The sequence below is a fragment of the Falco punctatus genome (assembly GCF_963210335.1).
Source record: "Falco punctatus genome assembly, chromosome: 8".
Classification (NCBI taxonomy): Eukaryota; Metazoa; Chordata; class Aves; order Falconiformes; family Falconidae; genus Falco; species Falco punctatus.
The window spans coordinates 15,264,847-15,281,823 of record NC_137588.1 but is presented as its reverse complement, the minus strand read 5'-3'; the positions used below and the strand labels follow the sequence as shown (position 1 = coordinate 15,281,823).

Genomic DNA, 16,977 nt, shown 5'->3' with positions numbered 1-16,977 from the left:
GCGTCTTTGCCTTGAGAGAACCACCTAAGATGGAAGCTCTCTGATCTCGACGCCTTTCTTGCTGTAACGAGGTGGCTATTACAACTTGTAAATGTTTGCTTTTCCATCTACTTAAGAAAAACAGAAAGTGTTAATTGTACATGAAAATGAATCAGAGAAGGAACAAGGAAGAAAAAGAATAGGAGAAGGATGAGTTTCATTAATCCAAAATGAAGTCTGGCGTATGGTGGTGTGAAGAGTGTAGGTGAAGGAGATGGAAAGAAGTGGTTACCGGTCCTTGCTGTTGTGTCTTAGTAGTATCTAGTCCCATTAATTTATCAGACCATAATGATTTGAAGATGGCTAAAGAGCAAGAAATATTGTAGGCCCTCTGGTGACTAGGGATTGTCTAGTGATTTTTATTTTGACCATTTAGCATGCTGACGGTGAGCTGTGCTTACTCTGTCAGTCTCATTGCAAAGATTAAAAAGAAACTTTTTGCTTTTTGGTTGTTTGTGTCTGCCTTCACTCAGTAGTCCCCTTGTCTTCAAAGAAAAACAAGGGAAGATTTTTCTGCCCTTTCACAGATGTGTAACAATTTTTTGTGTGGTACTCTATCGTCTTTATTTGTTTTGTTCTTTCCACCCCAGTCCTTAAGAGCCAGCAAGGCAAACTATGTGAGCAGACTTAGCAAAGCTACAGATGTGTGGAGATAAAATCAACCTTCAGGACAAAGATAAATGTTTCTCTACTGACTTAGAGTCCTTCCTTTGACATAAGTTTTTTAGCACCTTCAAAGACAGAAACTTTTAAAATTGGGTATTTAAAGTGACCTTATGTAAAATTTCTTCCCCCACCACCCTCACTGGACTTCTTTTCTACTTTGTAATTGCACCATTTGGCTATAGCACATCCAGCGATGACTTAAAAAAAAATAAATTAATAAATGGGGGAAGAATAAGTTTTCATAACTGGTTTTAAAAGCTAAAGTAAAGTAAGCTAAACAAATGTAGTGTTTGTGAAAAAAAAATACAGAAAATGAGATTAAAAAAAAATTAAAATCATTTGTTTACATGGAATAGCTGCTTCTGCTGTAGTGTAAAAGCAGATCTTGTAAATGGTAGAGCAAATTGTGTTGTTTGGAAAAAAACCCTTTAGTTCAGCTTGTGCTTGAATTTTTAATTTATTCCTGTTAGGAGGAGTAAAATTTCTTCTATGTTGTCTACTGTATGAGGAAAACTTCTTAATCTCTCTGAAAATTAAAATGTGTGCTTTGGCCAGAAACAGAGCATCATGGATACATTATTTAGACTGGCTTTACTTCCTGTAAGCTCTCAATTTATTTTCTGCATTGAAATCAAGACACACATATTGACATTAACCAGGCATAAACAGATCAAGTGTGTCCTTCTTCAATGAAGGCCCATGTTAATAAGTATTTTCATTTTTTGAGAGGTTCAGGTGTTTTGTGGTTGATATGTTTTTAATCCTTGTAAAGAGATGGTCCTTGATGCTTGCTTGCAGGTAGTGTGTTTTTTTTTTTTTTAAAAAAAAAAGTACTGATTTAAGGATGCTTCAGTTACTTTTATTTCTTATATGTTCCTCGTGCAGGCAGATACTTACAATTTTTGTTTGAGAGTCTAACTTGAACTTGGAAACAGTTCAGTACACTGTAACTATTGTATGCAAATTAATAAGGGAGGCTTACTAACAAATATTAGGTAGTAGTTGGCTACTAGTGTTTTTAGGATGATACTGTGCTCAACAGTTACGTCACAATCTAGTATTCTTTTAATTTTCTCGAAGTAATTAGTCTAAGATTGCTTAAGTTACTGTTAGGCTAAAACGCTTTTTAAGAGGCTGTCAGATAGCAGGCGGTAGTGTCCTGTTTTAGCCTGATGAAGTGTGCAAGATTGTTGACTACTTCAGGCGTGTACTTAAATGTGTGGCAGTCATGTGATACAGCCTGTAGTTTCAAAAGCATCATACTAAAGGAATTTATTTAATTGGACCTCTTTTTGCAGAAAAGGAAATATGAGAGAGCAACTTTCACAGACTTAGATTAACGTTACAACTATGAGGTGGGTCTTCGTTGCCAGATGCCTTTCTAGCAGGAAGCTGACAGATCTGAACACTGCTCAATTGATGTCACCGTCAATATTGTGTGGGTTTGTTTGGTGTGATTTTTTTACATATTATCTATTTATTTATTTATTCTCTGCATCCCTTTATGGGGAAAACAATTACAGGGCTATATGCCTGCAACTGTATCAGCTGAAATGAAAGTACCCATGCTGTCTGCGAATACTCTGGAAAGGGAGGTGAAGTGATGTTTTGGTAGGGGGGTTGAACGCCTGTGAGTTGGCCCTGCTAAATTTACTGTTAAAAGTGAAGAACTTTATCTTGTGTGTACGCAGAAGTTTGTAAGTAACTTCTTCCTAGTTTCCCTCAACATCCCAGTTAAGGCAGAATTCCACTCTTAAGATTCTTTCTTAGGTGGCTTTATTTTTATATTACTTTGTTTTATCTGGAAGGCAGATTAGGAAGCACCTCTTACAGTCACCTTTCTAGAAATATTTCTACTGTACAACCTTTTGTGTTTTCTGTCATTTTATTGCTGTATGCTTAGAAGCAATTTCTTTCTGAGCAGACAACGTTCTGTCCTTTGCTCACACCTCAGCTTTAATTTCTGTCTTTGACCTCAGTCAGTATAGATCTTTTTCTTGAACATTACTGACTTGAGAATGTGTGTCGCTTCAGCTGGTAGAAGGATGTACAGAAGTTTTATCTTTTCTCTAGCATCTTAAAGCATTTTTATTTCCAGTGCAAGCAGATTCAGATTTTTGGTGAAGGAGAACAATATTATGGAATATGTGAGAAATCTTTTTTTACTGTCTCACTGTGCAGTAATGTGTTTCTGCTCCTTGTATTATCTTGAAGGTTTCTGATGCTCTTGAATTTCTAGCTAAGATAATTATGTCTTGTTTCATTTTATGCAGTTGAACTACAGAGTTATAAATAAAATTTAATTAATTCCAGGTAAGAATTTATTTTCAACAATGGGACCTAGAAGTGTGGGTTTGTAACTTACTCTGTTGTACTGTAATGCAAACTAAACTCCAGAAGCTTCCTGAGCAGTGAAACCCCAATGGATTTTTATTTATTTTGGGAATTTTGTGAAAAGGTGATCTAATTTATACTCAGTTTGCTTTCACTTAGGGAGGCTTATTTGGATCTGGTCAGTGCTAGGATCTGTGAAATTCAGTAAATGTCTGCAACAGGCTTAATCTCTTGTGCAGAAAGCTGTTTGATTTTTACAGAAGGTTCTTGTATTTGCTTTTATTCCATAAAAATGTCATCTCTTCAACATATGATAGTTACAGAAGTGATACAGCTCTACTGTGACTGTCTTCATGTATGAAAGTAGTTCTTTGCCTGCTAGGACAGGGCGCGATACATTTTTTGCTAGGGTTTCTCTTGGTTTATATAAGGATGGTCAAGTGCATGTACTTTGTGTTGGTGCTGAGATCTAACCATTCAGCTCTAGATCATTCTTGAGAATTCCTTCTGCTGTGACTGAGGAATATTTAACAACCAGCAGTGATAGTCTGTTGTATGCAAACATTTGCTTCCCAATCAGCTGCTGACTTTTTGGAACGTGGTATTTGTATTCCCATGAAAAGGAAAGCCTCACCTCTACTCCAACTGATGATGGCTGCCCAGTTGCTAGCAGTTGAAATGCAGTCTGACTGGAAGTACCACTTCAGGCTTGTTTGGAAGTGGTTATGGTAAACAGAAAATGTTAGAGGCTCTTCTAATTTAGTGATAGATTTTGAGATGAAGTTTGGGGCTGTGACCAATCTCATCCATCTGTTCCTCTCCAACTCCTTTTTTGTATTCTGCTCTGCAAACTGTGGTTTCCGAGTAACTAACACTTAGTGCTATTTGGCTATGGATAATGATACACCATGTAGCCTTTGAATGCTTATAGAAATCATTAAATATTTCTTATATATTGGGAAGTAATAGATCACATTGCAATATACAGTCTGAAATAATTAAATGTTAGAATAGCTCTCTCCCACTGACCTTAACCTAAAGTATCCTTTTCATCAGGAAATACATTGTGATTGTGGGTCTTTAATCTTATTTTTATACTGTCTAAATGACAGAAAACAATGTAGCCAGAATCTGATCCTTCCCCCCAACTTTGACATAGCATTTATTCTGTTGCTGTGGAACAGGCATATGTAATTTCCATTTTTTTAAATACATCCTTTTTCGTGCTGTATTTCATTGAAATCTGTTGCTCTAGTGAAGCAATAACGTAGAGGTACTGTAATATCAGCCTGAGAAGTAATTGTGGGAGGAGTCTTACTAAGTCATTCAAAGTTCTGAATTTTTCGGTGCATCTTATCTTTACCATATTTGAATTAAAAATTCCAGGATAGGGATTGTAATTAATTTTATGCATTCTTCACAGCAGAACACATAACAGCACCAAATAATAATTAATTGCGAGCTCATTGTGGTGGTGGTTTATTGATGGGCCATCTGAAACATATTTAAACTTGTTAGTGTTCTCTTGCTCATTAACAGTCTGGAATATGCTATATGAACTGCAACAGCTATAAAGTATGTTGCTTTAGTTTTCAGAAAGTAGACTGACACTTTCCTATTTGAGTTTTAAGCAAAAGGAATGAAGATGGTGCTCCAAGGTTTTGATACATTAAAAATGGATATCTATAGATGTATATAAAAAAAATCTAATAATAAATGGGAGTGTCTTTTAATTATAGACTGATTGGTCTTTCACTTGAATGTGTTTGAAAATAAATGCATAGAAATATTATTGAACCTATTTTAGAATGAACACTGAAAGCCTTGTATTATGTGGCAACAGTTAAGTTAGAATTCTGTGACAACATGAATGTCAAAACCACTTTTTAAAATTTATGTCACTTCTCTGCCTACATCACACTTGTGCATTCATGTGACCTGGCTTTAATTTAACATTTGATAAATATTTGCATAGTAATTCCTAAAGTGTTCTCCCACACATAAAGGAAATGATGATAAACAGCTTTTAAGTGGCTTGATGTTAAACACAAACATGACTTGCAGCCCTAAGGTAAAATGCACATTAGAATAACTGTTCAATATTCATTTGGAAAGTGTTGGTATGTATTATACCAGGTAACGTATTCATACTTTTTCTTTACATATTTAGATGTTTCTGTGGTATACCTCAGCTAATCTTCTGCGTAGAGGTTATACGCTCTGCTGTAAGAGAACCTCTTCCTGCTGGTGCTGTTAGGATTTTCTCTTGAACCGGTTTGAAGAAAACCTGTAGATATGTTTTCTCCTAAATGACACTGCTAACAGAGAGATTTAGGAGCATAGATAAGGGGTAGCCATACCTGAATGCTGCCCAGAGCTTCTAGGTTGCCATTAGTGCTTTGTTTTTACAAGAGACTCATTCTTTTGTTTTTCAAAACTAATTCTTTCTTCTGGAGCATGTGAGATTTCCATGGCAATAGTTAAGAAGAAACTAGGAGGGATGGCATCTTCTTTCAGGCTGGTTTAGAGACTACTTTCTCGTGATATGGCCACTGATAAAACCATTATGTTACTGTATTTGTGTGGCCCAAAGTAAAAGGAAGATTGGGAATTCCTTAAGCTTAATGTAGTTTAGGGTAGCTCTGTGTGTCTGAGCTGGTTTTCTGCTAACTTGTTGCATTCTCTTGGGACGATAGAGCTTTTACACTCCTACTTTCTTTGCTTTTTATTTTTGTTTTTTTTTTAATGACATATCTGGTTCGTACAGCTACTGAATCACAAATAGAAGTGGACATCGAAAGCAGAATATTCCAATCAGCTGTTTATTTTTTCACATGAGCTTTATTGTGTCTACAGACCACTTAAACAGCATAATATGTATAACAGGTTTGAATATATTTTCAGACAAAAAAATCTTAGTTGCAGAAGTTTCTCTTAATTAAGAGGAGTGGTTTTCAAGTATACTGTTTTGGTGTTACTAACTATGGAAACCTTTTGTGGTTGCATTAGTTCAGGAGGAACGTCTGGCTGGATGGCCGAGCCCAAAGAGTGGTGGTGAATGGAGCTACACGCAGCTGGTGGCCGGTCACAATCGGTGTTCCCCAGGGCTCAGCGCTGGGGCCAGCTCTGTTTAATGTCTTTACCAACGATCTGGACGAGGGGATTGAGCCCACCCTCAGTATGTTTGCAGGCGATACCAAGCTGGGTGGGAGTGTTGATCTGCTGGAGGGCAGGAAGGCTCTGCAGGGGGATCTGGACAGGCTGGACAGATGGGCTGAGGCCAATTGCATGAAGTTCGTTCAACAGGGAGAAGTGCTGAGTCCGGCATTTGGGTCACTCCAACCCCACACAACACTACGGGCTTGGGGAAGAGCAGCTGGAAAGGACCTGGGGGTGCTGGTTGGTGTCCAGCTAAGCATGAGCCAGCAGTGTGCCCAGGTGGCCAAGGTGGCCAAGAGCATCCTGGCTTGTATCTGAAACAGTGTGGCCAGCAGGGCCAGGGGAGTGATTGTCCCCCTGTACTTGGCACTGGTGAGGCTGCACATCGAATCCTGTGTTCAGTGTTGGTACCCTCACTGCAAGATGGACATAGAGGTGCTGGAGCATGTCCAGGGAAGGGCAATGAAGCTGGGGAAGGATCTGGATCAAAAGTGTTATGAGGAGCAGCTGAGGGAACTGGGGTTGTTTAGTCTGGAGAAGAGCCGGCTCAGGAGGGACCTTATGACTCTCTCCACCTGCCTGCAAGGAGGCTGTAGGCAGGTGGGGTCAGTCTCTTCTCCCAGAAAACAAGCAACAGCAGAAAAGGAACTGGCTTCAAGTTGCACCAAGGGGAGATTGAACGTTACAAAAAACTTCTTCACTGCAAAGGTGATCAAGCATTGGAACAGGCTGCCAGGGGAGGTGGTAGAATCATCGTCCTTGGAGGTGTTTAAAAAAAAAAGTAGATGTGGTGCTTAGTGACATGCTATAGTGATGGACTTGGCAGTCCTGGGTTAGTGGTTGGACTTGATCTCAGAGGTCTTCTCCTAACTTAAATGATTCTTTGAGTCTACTGATGCATTCCATTTTGAGGGAATAATATTTTGTAAGTTTATTGTAGGGTGAAGCGTTACTTCTTTATAAGGTTTCTGCATTAGGTAAATTATTTGATCTAAGTTGACATATTTGCTTGTTGCACAGAGGTATGTTTCCTCTCTGCCATTTCATCTTAGAATTTTGTGGTTATTGTAAAAATACTTAAACCATGGGCTTTACAATAGAGCTTTGAGCTGTAATAGTTGTCTACACTTCATCACTTAGCAGAGACAAAAGCATGCTAATTGATTTTTGTTAAATTTTGTAATTTTGAACACCGGATACCTGGAATGAACAAATACTTGCTGTTTCACAAATGAATGGTTTCAGCATGAAGTGAAGTAACTGTAGAGATAAATTACAGATTAAATAGATGTGTTACAGAGAGAGGTACTTCATGTGCTTAGTTGGGTGGTTGTCATTGAGCCATACTGTAGTTTAGATACACTTATCTTAGTGTGAAGTATAAGAGGGTAAAAAGGCTGTGAGTTAACCGAAGGCAGCCAAGCCCCACACAGCTGCTTACTCGGTCCTCACCCGTGGGCTGGGGAGAAGAATCGTAACAGTACAAATGAGAACTCATGGGCTGAATTAAAGATAGTTTAATAGGTAAAACAAAAGCTGCACACACAACTCTTACACCCCCCCCCCCCCCCCCCCCGCCCTTCCCCCAGCTTTTATTGCTGAGCACAGTCATAATATGGGATATCCCTTCGGTCAGTTGGGGTTCAGTGCCTGGCTGTGTCCCCTCTCACCTTCTTGTGCACCCCCAGCCTGCTCGCTAGGAGGGTCAGTGTGAGAAATGGGGAGGACTTTGGTGCTGTGTAAGCACTGTTCAGCAACAGCACAAACATCCCTGTGTTATCAGTACTGTTAGCCACAAATCCAAAATGTAGCACCATGCAAGCTATTATGAAGAAAACTAACTGTATCCCAGCCCAAGCCAGTACATGTCTGTGGAAGAATTGAAACTGAACTGTGGAAGCTAGATGGGTCAGAATAGGAAAAACATTTTTTAGAGTTCACCAGCAAGGTTGACGGTGGCATGATTGGCTGACCTAGGTAATGCTATGAGAATGCTAGGGTGGTTGTGGTATGAGGGTTTTCTAGTTGTTTTTTGGCTGCTGCCTATTAATGATATGATAAAAAAAAGGCGTAATCCAATTGATCTGCATTTGTACCTGTGATGGAATAAATCTGATTTATCTGCTTTCTGCATCAGTTGATGGCCAAAGTTACGGAGTGCCCACAAATAAACATGGAGTAGAGTATCCCTACTTCTCAGGGGCTTCATTACATGGGGAATATCCAGACTTGAGGGAAGGGACACTGTATAGTGTATCAGTTGTGCTTCTCTTCGCTTCTGAGAACTGTGATCTAATTAGACTTGACTAGGAAACAGGGATTGGAGATATAGATGTAATATAAATGGATTTGTTTGGTTTGTGTATTGCATGTGAGCAGTGCTCATCTTTCTTTGTACATTTCTGAAACCTTTCTCAAAGCTACATGTGTGCATGCCAGTTTCTTGACCCTTAATTTTAGCATGTTCTGGCCAGTCTCCATAGTATTGGATAGAGGATGCCAACATGTTTTGCAGTCTTAACTGAGCTCGTTTCCTTTCTTCAGTGTGCTATAGAAGATGTGCCAATTCAACGTTTATCGATGCTGATACTGTAGAGTACTCAAATTGTTGCTACGCCTCAATAAGCTGCCACGTGCTTCTTAAATAGCAATAGCTGGCCCTAAGTAGGGTACATGTTCAAATGTTAGCTAAGGCAGTTCAAACATAACTACCACTTAGCCTGTCACCCTTGGAAGTTACATGTACACAGGTAGCTGCTGTGGTTTGGGGGCAGTGGTTACAGACTGTGTCTGCTTCCTGATTTGTCTTTCGTGTCAGGGAGAATTTGTTGTTGAGTAGTGTGCTCTGAGACTTTTGGTTTCAGGGTCAGTGGAAGATGGCTCCCAGTTACTGAAATGGAGTTGTTAATAATATATGAGGAAAGCATTAATTTTTGAAAACTAACATGGTCCCTATTAATAATGGTACACAGTGTTGCATTGGAATTTGAGTGTTTATTTGTGAAAACAAACTGGGATATATTTATTCTATTAATTTGGCTTTTGCCACAATAGCCTGACATACCTCCTCAGAAAGAAGTGATGGGTGTTTTTTGTATGTATAGATATAGGTATACATGCTCCCCTCCTGAAACTGTCAGGAGTGATGCATGTTCATACTACATCTATTCAAGTGTCTGTGCTCATAATAACCCAAATATTTCAACCATAAAATGTTGTAGAATGAAGACAATTTGATTTCTCCTTATTTTTTATTAACTCTTTAACTGAAATAAAGAATAAGGAAAGGGAAATATAAATTTTAAAGATCTTTTGTGTAGTTTTCTATAGGTAGTGTCTTGTTATGTGTCTGTAGTTTTCATTCTGTTTCAGTTTCTGGGTAGTGGCTCCAAGCTTCTACCTCACTGTTGAAGAGGGAAATGGGTGTGAAGCAGATGGGATGCAAAGCTGCTTTGTCTGATGGCATTAAACCCATGCAAGGTTAGGTTAAGAATTCTTGTGTCTGTTTTGCAGGATCCAACTTCCTGGGTAAATATTCACCACCTGGAATATACAGATGGAGGAATTCTGGACCCAGATGATGTGCTGGCAGATGTTGTGGAAGACAAAGATAAGGTAGAGCTTGGATGAAAGTACTAGGTTTGCCTTTTGCTGTGTCTTTTCAAGTAACTAATGCTACTTCCTCATTTCTTGGACACCTGGCAGGTGAAGTGGATGTTAAATATTCTTAAATTAAACACCTCTGCCCATAGGTGCTATAGCTCTCTTTCTGGAGGAGAACTGGAGGGGGCAGAGGTGTAAAGCATGACCAGAGCAATGAAAATAATCAGAGGAGCCTAGCAGCTGATTTAGGACTTAACCTTTTCAAGCAGTTCTGTGTTTCTTTTTACTGCTGTATGAAATTAGTGGTGAAGGAATGTGTGTTTTGTGAGATGTCTTTTTTTTTTTATGCCACTTAAAATATCTTTTTATAATCTCTTCCTTTGCTTAGAATTAAAATTTTGAGACTCATTGATATGTCATGGCTGAATGTATGACAAAACAAACGGGCAAATCCTGTGATGACAAGAACAGTTGTCATGTGTGTTAAATTTCAGGAGGCGTTCCTGTGGTTTGCTACTGAAAGTCTAAGCAGGCCAGTTATTAATTTTAATTTAGAAGTTTCTAACTTTCTATTCAAGTAAGATAGATGTCCTTTCTGGGTAGAGAAGCAGTAGCTGCAAAGAAGCCCCTTCTAATTTTTTGTAATTACCATGCAAGTTTAATTTTGGGCATTGGTGGCTGACTTCAGCATAGAGGAGGAGGGGTATAATCTATAACACTTTGCTGTTTGTTTTTTTTTTATATAAAATCAGAGGAAAAAATATGTCTAGTGACTTGAAACTAATGATCCAAATATGGGATATGCCTGTACTTTCAGTTGAATGGCTTCGTCTATTTACAGTGCCATATGCTTGGTGACTTAAAAATAATTTTGTATTAAGTCATTGAAGAGTCAACAGCATATGAAACTAACATTTCTGCTTGCTGTATACAAAATGCAACATTTTGGTTAACATTAACTTATGGTTAACGGGATGCTGTTTCTCAGTACCTTAGAAAATTGTCTAAGGCGTACTTCAGTGTTGCGTCATGGTGGTTTGTGTGGAATTCTTAAAAACAATGGAGCTCTGTTTGGTATATGGTTTTTTTTATCAAATGTGTTTCTAGCTTGTTCATATTTACTGAAAGTATACTTAAAACACCCTTAGACTTCTTTCCAGTTTGGAGGCTAAAGGCTGGGTTCTGAGGAGTCACCCTGTTGTATGTAAACAAGAAGACTATAAGCATAAGACATCGTGAAATACCACATCAAAGGGAAATGTGTTACTGGTTTTATCAGTTTATGAATATTAACATGTCCACCCAGAATTTCCTCTATTTGAAGTACTAATACAGGAATACTTAACACAGATATGAGCAGTAGCTTGCAGAATGTTTTATATACCATCCACTTTTTAACTTGTTGTCAAAGCCTTTGCTATACTTTATTGGTGAGTGTCACTGGTTGAGGTATGTGTTGCTGATGTTTCTAGTTCATACACAGCTGTGGGTTTAAGCATCTTCTGTTATGATAGTACTAGGTGGGACTCTAGTTCTGAGGCTGCCTTGAGGAAAAACCACTGGAAAACTGGAATCTTACTTGTTGAAGTGGTCTGGGGTGGTTTAGGAATACAGCAAACTCCTTGGTTTCTCTTCCTGTGATGTCTCAATTACACGTGATGCATCACTGGCATCTTCTCTTCAGAAGGACTTGGTGAAACAGCAGTAAGTAAGACTTACTGAACAGCAGCAGCTGCAGTGACAAATCAGTTTTTTTGATTAAACTAGGGGAGAATCATGTAATCGTGTAAGGGGATGGCTGCTTGAGAGGTCAAAGAATTCTTTCAGTTGAGCGGAATTGTGCCATAGCATGTGTAAGAAGTTGTCCATACTACCTACTTAAAAGGTTTGGTGTGATCTGGTAACAAAGAGCCAGCCCTATAAAAGGCTTACAGATATTTTTGATAGTTTTATTGTAGCCTGTTAGCCTTTGATCCTTCACCAGTGCTATTCCATATTGAGAATATTGGCTAGGGGATCTTTAATCTTTGCAAAAAGGGGAGGAGATATTTAGATCTAATGGCCCCGATACCTAATTTGGTGTTTAAAGTTCCTAAATAGATGAAAAAAAATTTGGTAATTTATCTGTGCACTGATTCTTTTTGGTTATGATTATCTGTATGTGTACTAAATGAGTAGGCTACAGCTTTGTTGCTCAGTTGTTATCTTTTCCTATGCATCTAAGCCAGTAATGCAGTCTCCCATGAAATCAGTCACTCCATATAAAAATAAGCGTTGCCCTTAACCTCAGTGCCTTTAACCAAAGGCGTGTTTTGGCATTGCTGACCATCAGGTTCTTACTTTAGTGGCAGAGGAGACTAGCTGATGCTTTTTTGAAGGTTAAGCTGCTCTAGATTGTACTTTGATAGCAGTAAATTAGCATGTTTTCTTCAAAGGGAAATATGCTTGCTTATCTAATGAAATTCTTTCAGTGTGGCAACAAAACAGTGAATCAGAGAGCGCTATCAGATATAATTTATTTGGAATTTTTAAAGCTTTTAACAGTCCTTAACAATAGACTGTTAAGAAGGCACAGCCGCTCATGAGGTAAGTAGCAAGTGCTGCCTTGGGTCAGTAAATGATTGAGAGGGGACAAAACGATGGAATAAATGGTCAAGTTTCCAAAATTGTGAAATGATGGAATGCATAATGCACGTTATTGGGGGTGGCAATGCTTCTGAGCTCTGCTTATGTTAACTTCATGATTTCCTCTGGAACTCAACATTAATCAAAATTCAGCAAATAGGCAGTACAGTGGGGATGCTAATTGCTATCAACCGCACAGTTACGCGTGTTGGAGAGGGTAGCTTGTTCTGTTTGCGTATAAACCAGGTCTAAATTAGTATCATATGTACTTCGTAACATGTATCATGTGAAAATACTTTGGAAATGTGTTATGGTGAGAGCCCCTTGCTGCTACTGCCTCAACAATAATCTGTGGCACAAATTGGAAGTCCAGTCTAGTATTGAATAGTTTTAAAATAGTTTGTTACTGAGTAATCTAGCAAGTGGTTCATGTCCTGATTACTCTGAATGATGGATCTAATTAATTAAAAACCCCAAATTTCATCATTTGAATAAAAACAAGCTATTTAAATTGTCTTCTTTTAATGTGTTAAAGTTATAAATGGAGTCCTCTTTGTACAGTGTTCTTAACAGATCTCTACCTCTTGAAATTACTCCTTTTGTGAGGAAGAAAATGCCCTAGGAAAACTATTATGCTGTGCAGAAGATGAGTACAAAATGTTTCTCTTCGTACCATTGAGTACATTGAGCCTGTGCTTGGCACATGTCTTAAATGCGTAAATGATGTACACATCTAGGTTTCCCTCTGATTTTTATATCTAGTCATGTTTTCAAATGCTCACATCTGGGGAAGGCTAAAAAGATGTAATGAAGTGTAAGTCAAAACTTGCTTAGTTTATAGGAGAGGTTAAAGCTAACCTCCAAAATCAGAACACTTCTGCTCCCTGAATAAATGTCTACAGGGAAAATACAGTTTCTATATAACCTGGCTAACATGTTCATATTTTGATGGGATTAAATGCAAGGAAAACATGCTTACGGGTATACTTCTATCAGCAGAGCCCTTCAGGAATAGCAGATGATGGTCTGCTGTCAGGGTGCGTGGTTTTTTGTTCAGTGTTTTTGGTAAGACTGTGCTTGCAGAAGCAGTATGCAGTATCTACTATCTGGCCCACAAAGCTATTGAACATTTATGTAAAGATACCATTTCCTGACCAGTGTTGCTGGCAAGAGGCCGAGGCTTGTCATCCTAGAAGGTGATGTAGGCTTAACTTCTCCAGAAGCTTGTTTGTTAGCAGTTTAAGTTACTTACCACTTAGCTTGAAGTATATGGTGGGGATATTTTGTGGTGGTTATTTTTTTTAGGAGTGGAAGGAAAAAAACGGTATGTGATTGTGATGGGCATTGCACTGATACTGAAATAGCAGGGTGTCAATATGGTCTTAGAAATTGGTTTTGCTTGCATATCTTTTTTGTTAAATATAGATGAGTTGTGTTTTTTAACAGCAGCAGAAGCTTTGAAGGACGCAAAGCAACATCAATGAAATGCTGAAACAGTGACATAGTTGCAAGATTGGTTGGGACTGTAACTGTCATTTAAGTGTTTCTAATGATAATATCAAATAAATGGTATGAATTAAGTGTAGTTCAGATATTATTTTAGCTAAGCTTTTAATGAAATATTAAATAGCAAAATCAATGAATTCTTCCTTCTCAGTTCACTACCAGCAGACATCAGATACTGAGAAAATGTCTCCTGGGAGGTCTCCAAATGCTGGAGAAATCAGCTGCTAGCTGTTCAGAATGGTTATTGGGCCCCTGCATGTTCTGGTAAGAAGGAAGAGCAGACTGAAGTTGTTTTTGTAGAAGATATTAAGCAACTCTCTTTGGTTACTTCAGACGAGGTCTTTGCAGGTAGCTGTAGTTTCAGTAAGGGCATTGTGAGTGTGAGGCTGCTTGGGAGAAGTTTTCAGCAAAATGACAAAACATTTGGAATAAACTACAAGATTAATGTGATTACGCAAAGGAAATGTCTCTCCAGGTACCTGACAGACATCATCTGTCAGTGGATTCTGAACTTTTCCGTTGTTTCCAGGTAGGTTTAGTCACTGGGAGCGCTGGCTGGCTGGGTATAGCACTTACACAGCAGCAGTTATTTGCTGACCTGGGTTTCACTCTGTAGACCTTCAGGATTGTCATTCTGTCTGTGAAAGCGACGGCATGCTGTAATGTGCAACATGTATTTGAATTAAGCAATGAATGAAGTAATTCCACCTTTGGACAGTTTCTTTTCCCTCCAACCATCTATTTCCTCATGAAATGGAGAAGGAAATCAGAACTTCAGTAACTTTAGGTAGGTAGAGGAGGTGTGGCTGAAGAGTATGCGGTGATAAGGAAAATGAGTTCTACAAGCAGGTTGAAAAAATGGTAAAGTGAAGTCAAAATAACACGGCAAGTGGGCAAGAGTGTCTCAGTAGTCTAAAAAATAAATAAGGGACTGTGGAGTTCCGAGGGAATTTCTCTTAATGGAGACTTAGGACATTGCTGCTTTAAAAACTTCCTCTGCAAATCAGTGGCAGAGGCCTTGATGCTGGCTTGTTTAAATTACCTTCCAGTGGGTCAGCAGAACCTGAGAATGTCATGCTTTACAGATCTTTTGTTGCGTGGTTTGATTCTCAAATATATGATCCATGCAAGTAATGCATACTGAAGTAAGAGAAATGTGGTTCAAACTCTAGACTTCTGTGTAACTGAGATTTTAGTATTTTCTCTAGGGTTTTGAAACTTTCTGATAACTGGAATGCAGAAGTGAATTTTCTGTTCTTCATTTTTTCATACAACTGTATATTACACTTTTAGGAAAAACAAAGCAAGATATGTAAGACTTAGTTACAACTGCAAATTTTTACCTATTGAAGTATATGCTGCAGTGGGTTTTTATGTAGGCTGCTCTACAAGTTGTTGCATATTAGTCAACTTTTTCCTGGAGAGGTTTTTTTTTTTTTTTTTTAAAAAAAAAAAAGGGAAAAATTCCCTTTGATATAAAGAATAAGGATGCAAGAAAGCAATTTAATGATGTTAGTTTCCTATAATGTGGAGGTAATATTTTAAGTGTGCAGTAGACACAGGATAGTTCAGATTGTTGTGTTGTAACTTGGATGCTCTGTCTTTCATAAAATCTGCTCCAAAAAAAGTCATGCATCACAGAAAGAAAAAAAAGAGTAATTATAGCTGCTTTATAAGATGATGAATGTTGCTCTGGACTACAGTTTTGACTCTCAATGTTTTATGACGTTTGGTTGATTAATACCATGACCAAGTTATTGTTTTAATGTGTGTGCTTTTACTGACTGTTAAACTGGTTGCAGCAAATACACACTTCCAACTTTTGATATATAGTGCTTCTGGCGGAGTGTTGGTTACACTTCCGTAAGTTTGAATGCCTTGTTTGATAGAACTGTTGTCCAGAGGCAGCCAATTTTTATGTTTAGTTCCTTGGTGCTAATGAGGTAAAATGGGAATTAGTAGATCAAAAAGCCTAGTATGTTCAAGATGGGGGAAAAATGAAGTTGCAGAATTTGGCAAAACTGGTATGTAAGGGCTGTTGTTCTTTGATTTGGTTTTAATGTTCTTTTTTGAAGTATAATTTTCAGGCTGTGGTTAGTATCTCTGCCAGAATACATGTAGATATTTGTCTCTGTGTCTCTTCCTTACTGCTTCTGGTTTTGCATTCATATTTTGTGGTTCCAGTAATGAGATCCTATGGATGAACAGAAATCTTAATATTTAATTAGTAAAAAGGATAACTAATAATTAATTCTTCTTTTAAACCCTAAATTGCTAAAAATTAAAATGGATTTAACTTTTATTTTGAATAATGTGTTTACAACCTCCAGAACAGTGTTCCTACCTTTGTTACATTTAGAGCATTCTATTTCTTCCTTGTATAAATTATTTGTAATAGGTTTCAGCTGTAATTTCCCACAATCAAAGTTATTGGGATATGAAATTGTTACTGCTGACAGTATTTGTTTACTTAAATATTTGTAGCTAGTTTTGGGCAATGAAGATGGAAAGACAAACCATTACTGTGATGAAACCTTCATGTAACTTCTGTTCTATCAAGGGAGTCCCAGTATAAGTACTCCTCAGATGTCTGATAATTAGTTGTGTCATGTGTCTACCAGGAAGGGAAATATTAGAAAGGGCATACTTTAAATACTACATTTATCTTTTTCAGCACATTAAAAAACAGAAATGTGAGACACAAGAAAATCCTAGATCAAAGTGGAGTATGTATCCCTTTGCACTGACTGTGATGATAGCCTATCCCCTTGAGTCATCAACTTTTTGACTTGTTCAAAAGGACAGTGCCAGTGCTTGCTAAAACCTCTGTTGAGTTTATCTAGGCTATATCTGTAGTTTAAAAACAAAGGCAGGCATTGGGGATGGGGGACATTCTTATGGAAAAACTGTAGACCTTGATTCGATGGTCCTTTGAAGTAAGACAGAGTTTTGTTTTTGCTCTTGATGCAAAGCCAGTCAAGCTGCAGCCTTTTTTTTTTTTTTTAATGTTTTCACACCTTTCAGGAAGAAAAGGATTTATGCCAT

The 16,977-nt window shown here is 38.1% G+C and overlaps 1 protein-coding gene across 4 annotated transcripts in view; it reads left to right on the top strand.

The window, feature by feature from the left end:
- PARD3B (par-3 family cell polarity regulator beta) overlaps window positions 1–16,977 on the top strand; it is a 412,825-nt gene that overhangs the window by 17,368 nt on the left and 378,480 nt on the right. For all 4 annotated transcript variants that reach the window (XM_080400254.1, XM_080400256.1, XM_080400255.1 and 1 more), the window contains exon 2: window positions 9,712–9,813. In XM_080400254.1, the coding sequence (XP_080256380.1) occupies window positions 9,712–9,813 (102 nt within the window). The remainder of the gene's footprint in view (window positions 1–9,711; window positions 9,814–16,977) is intronic.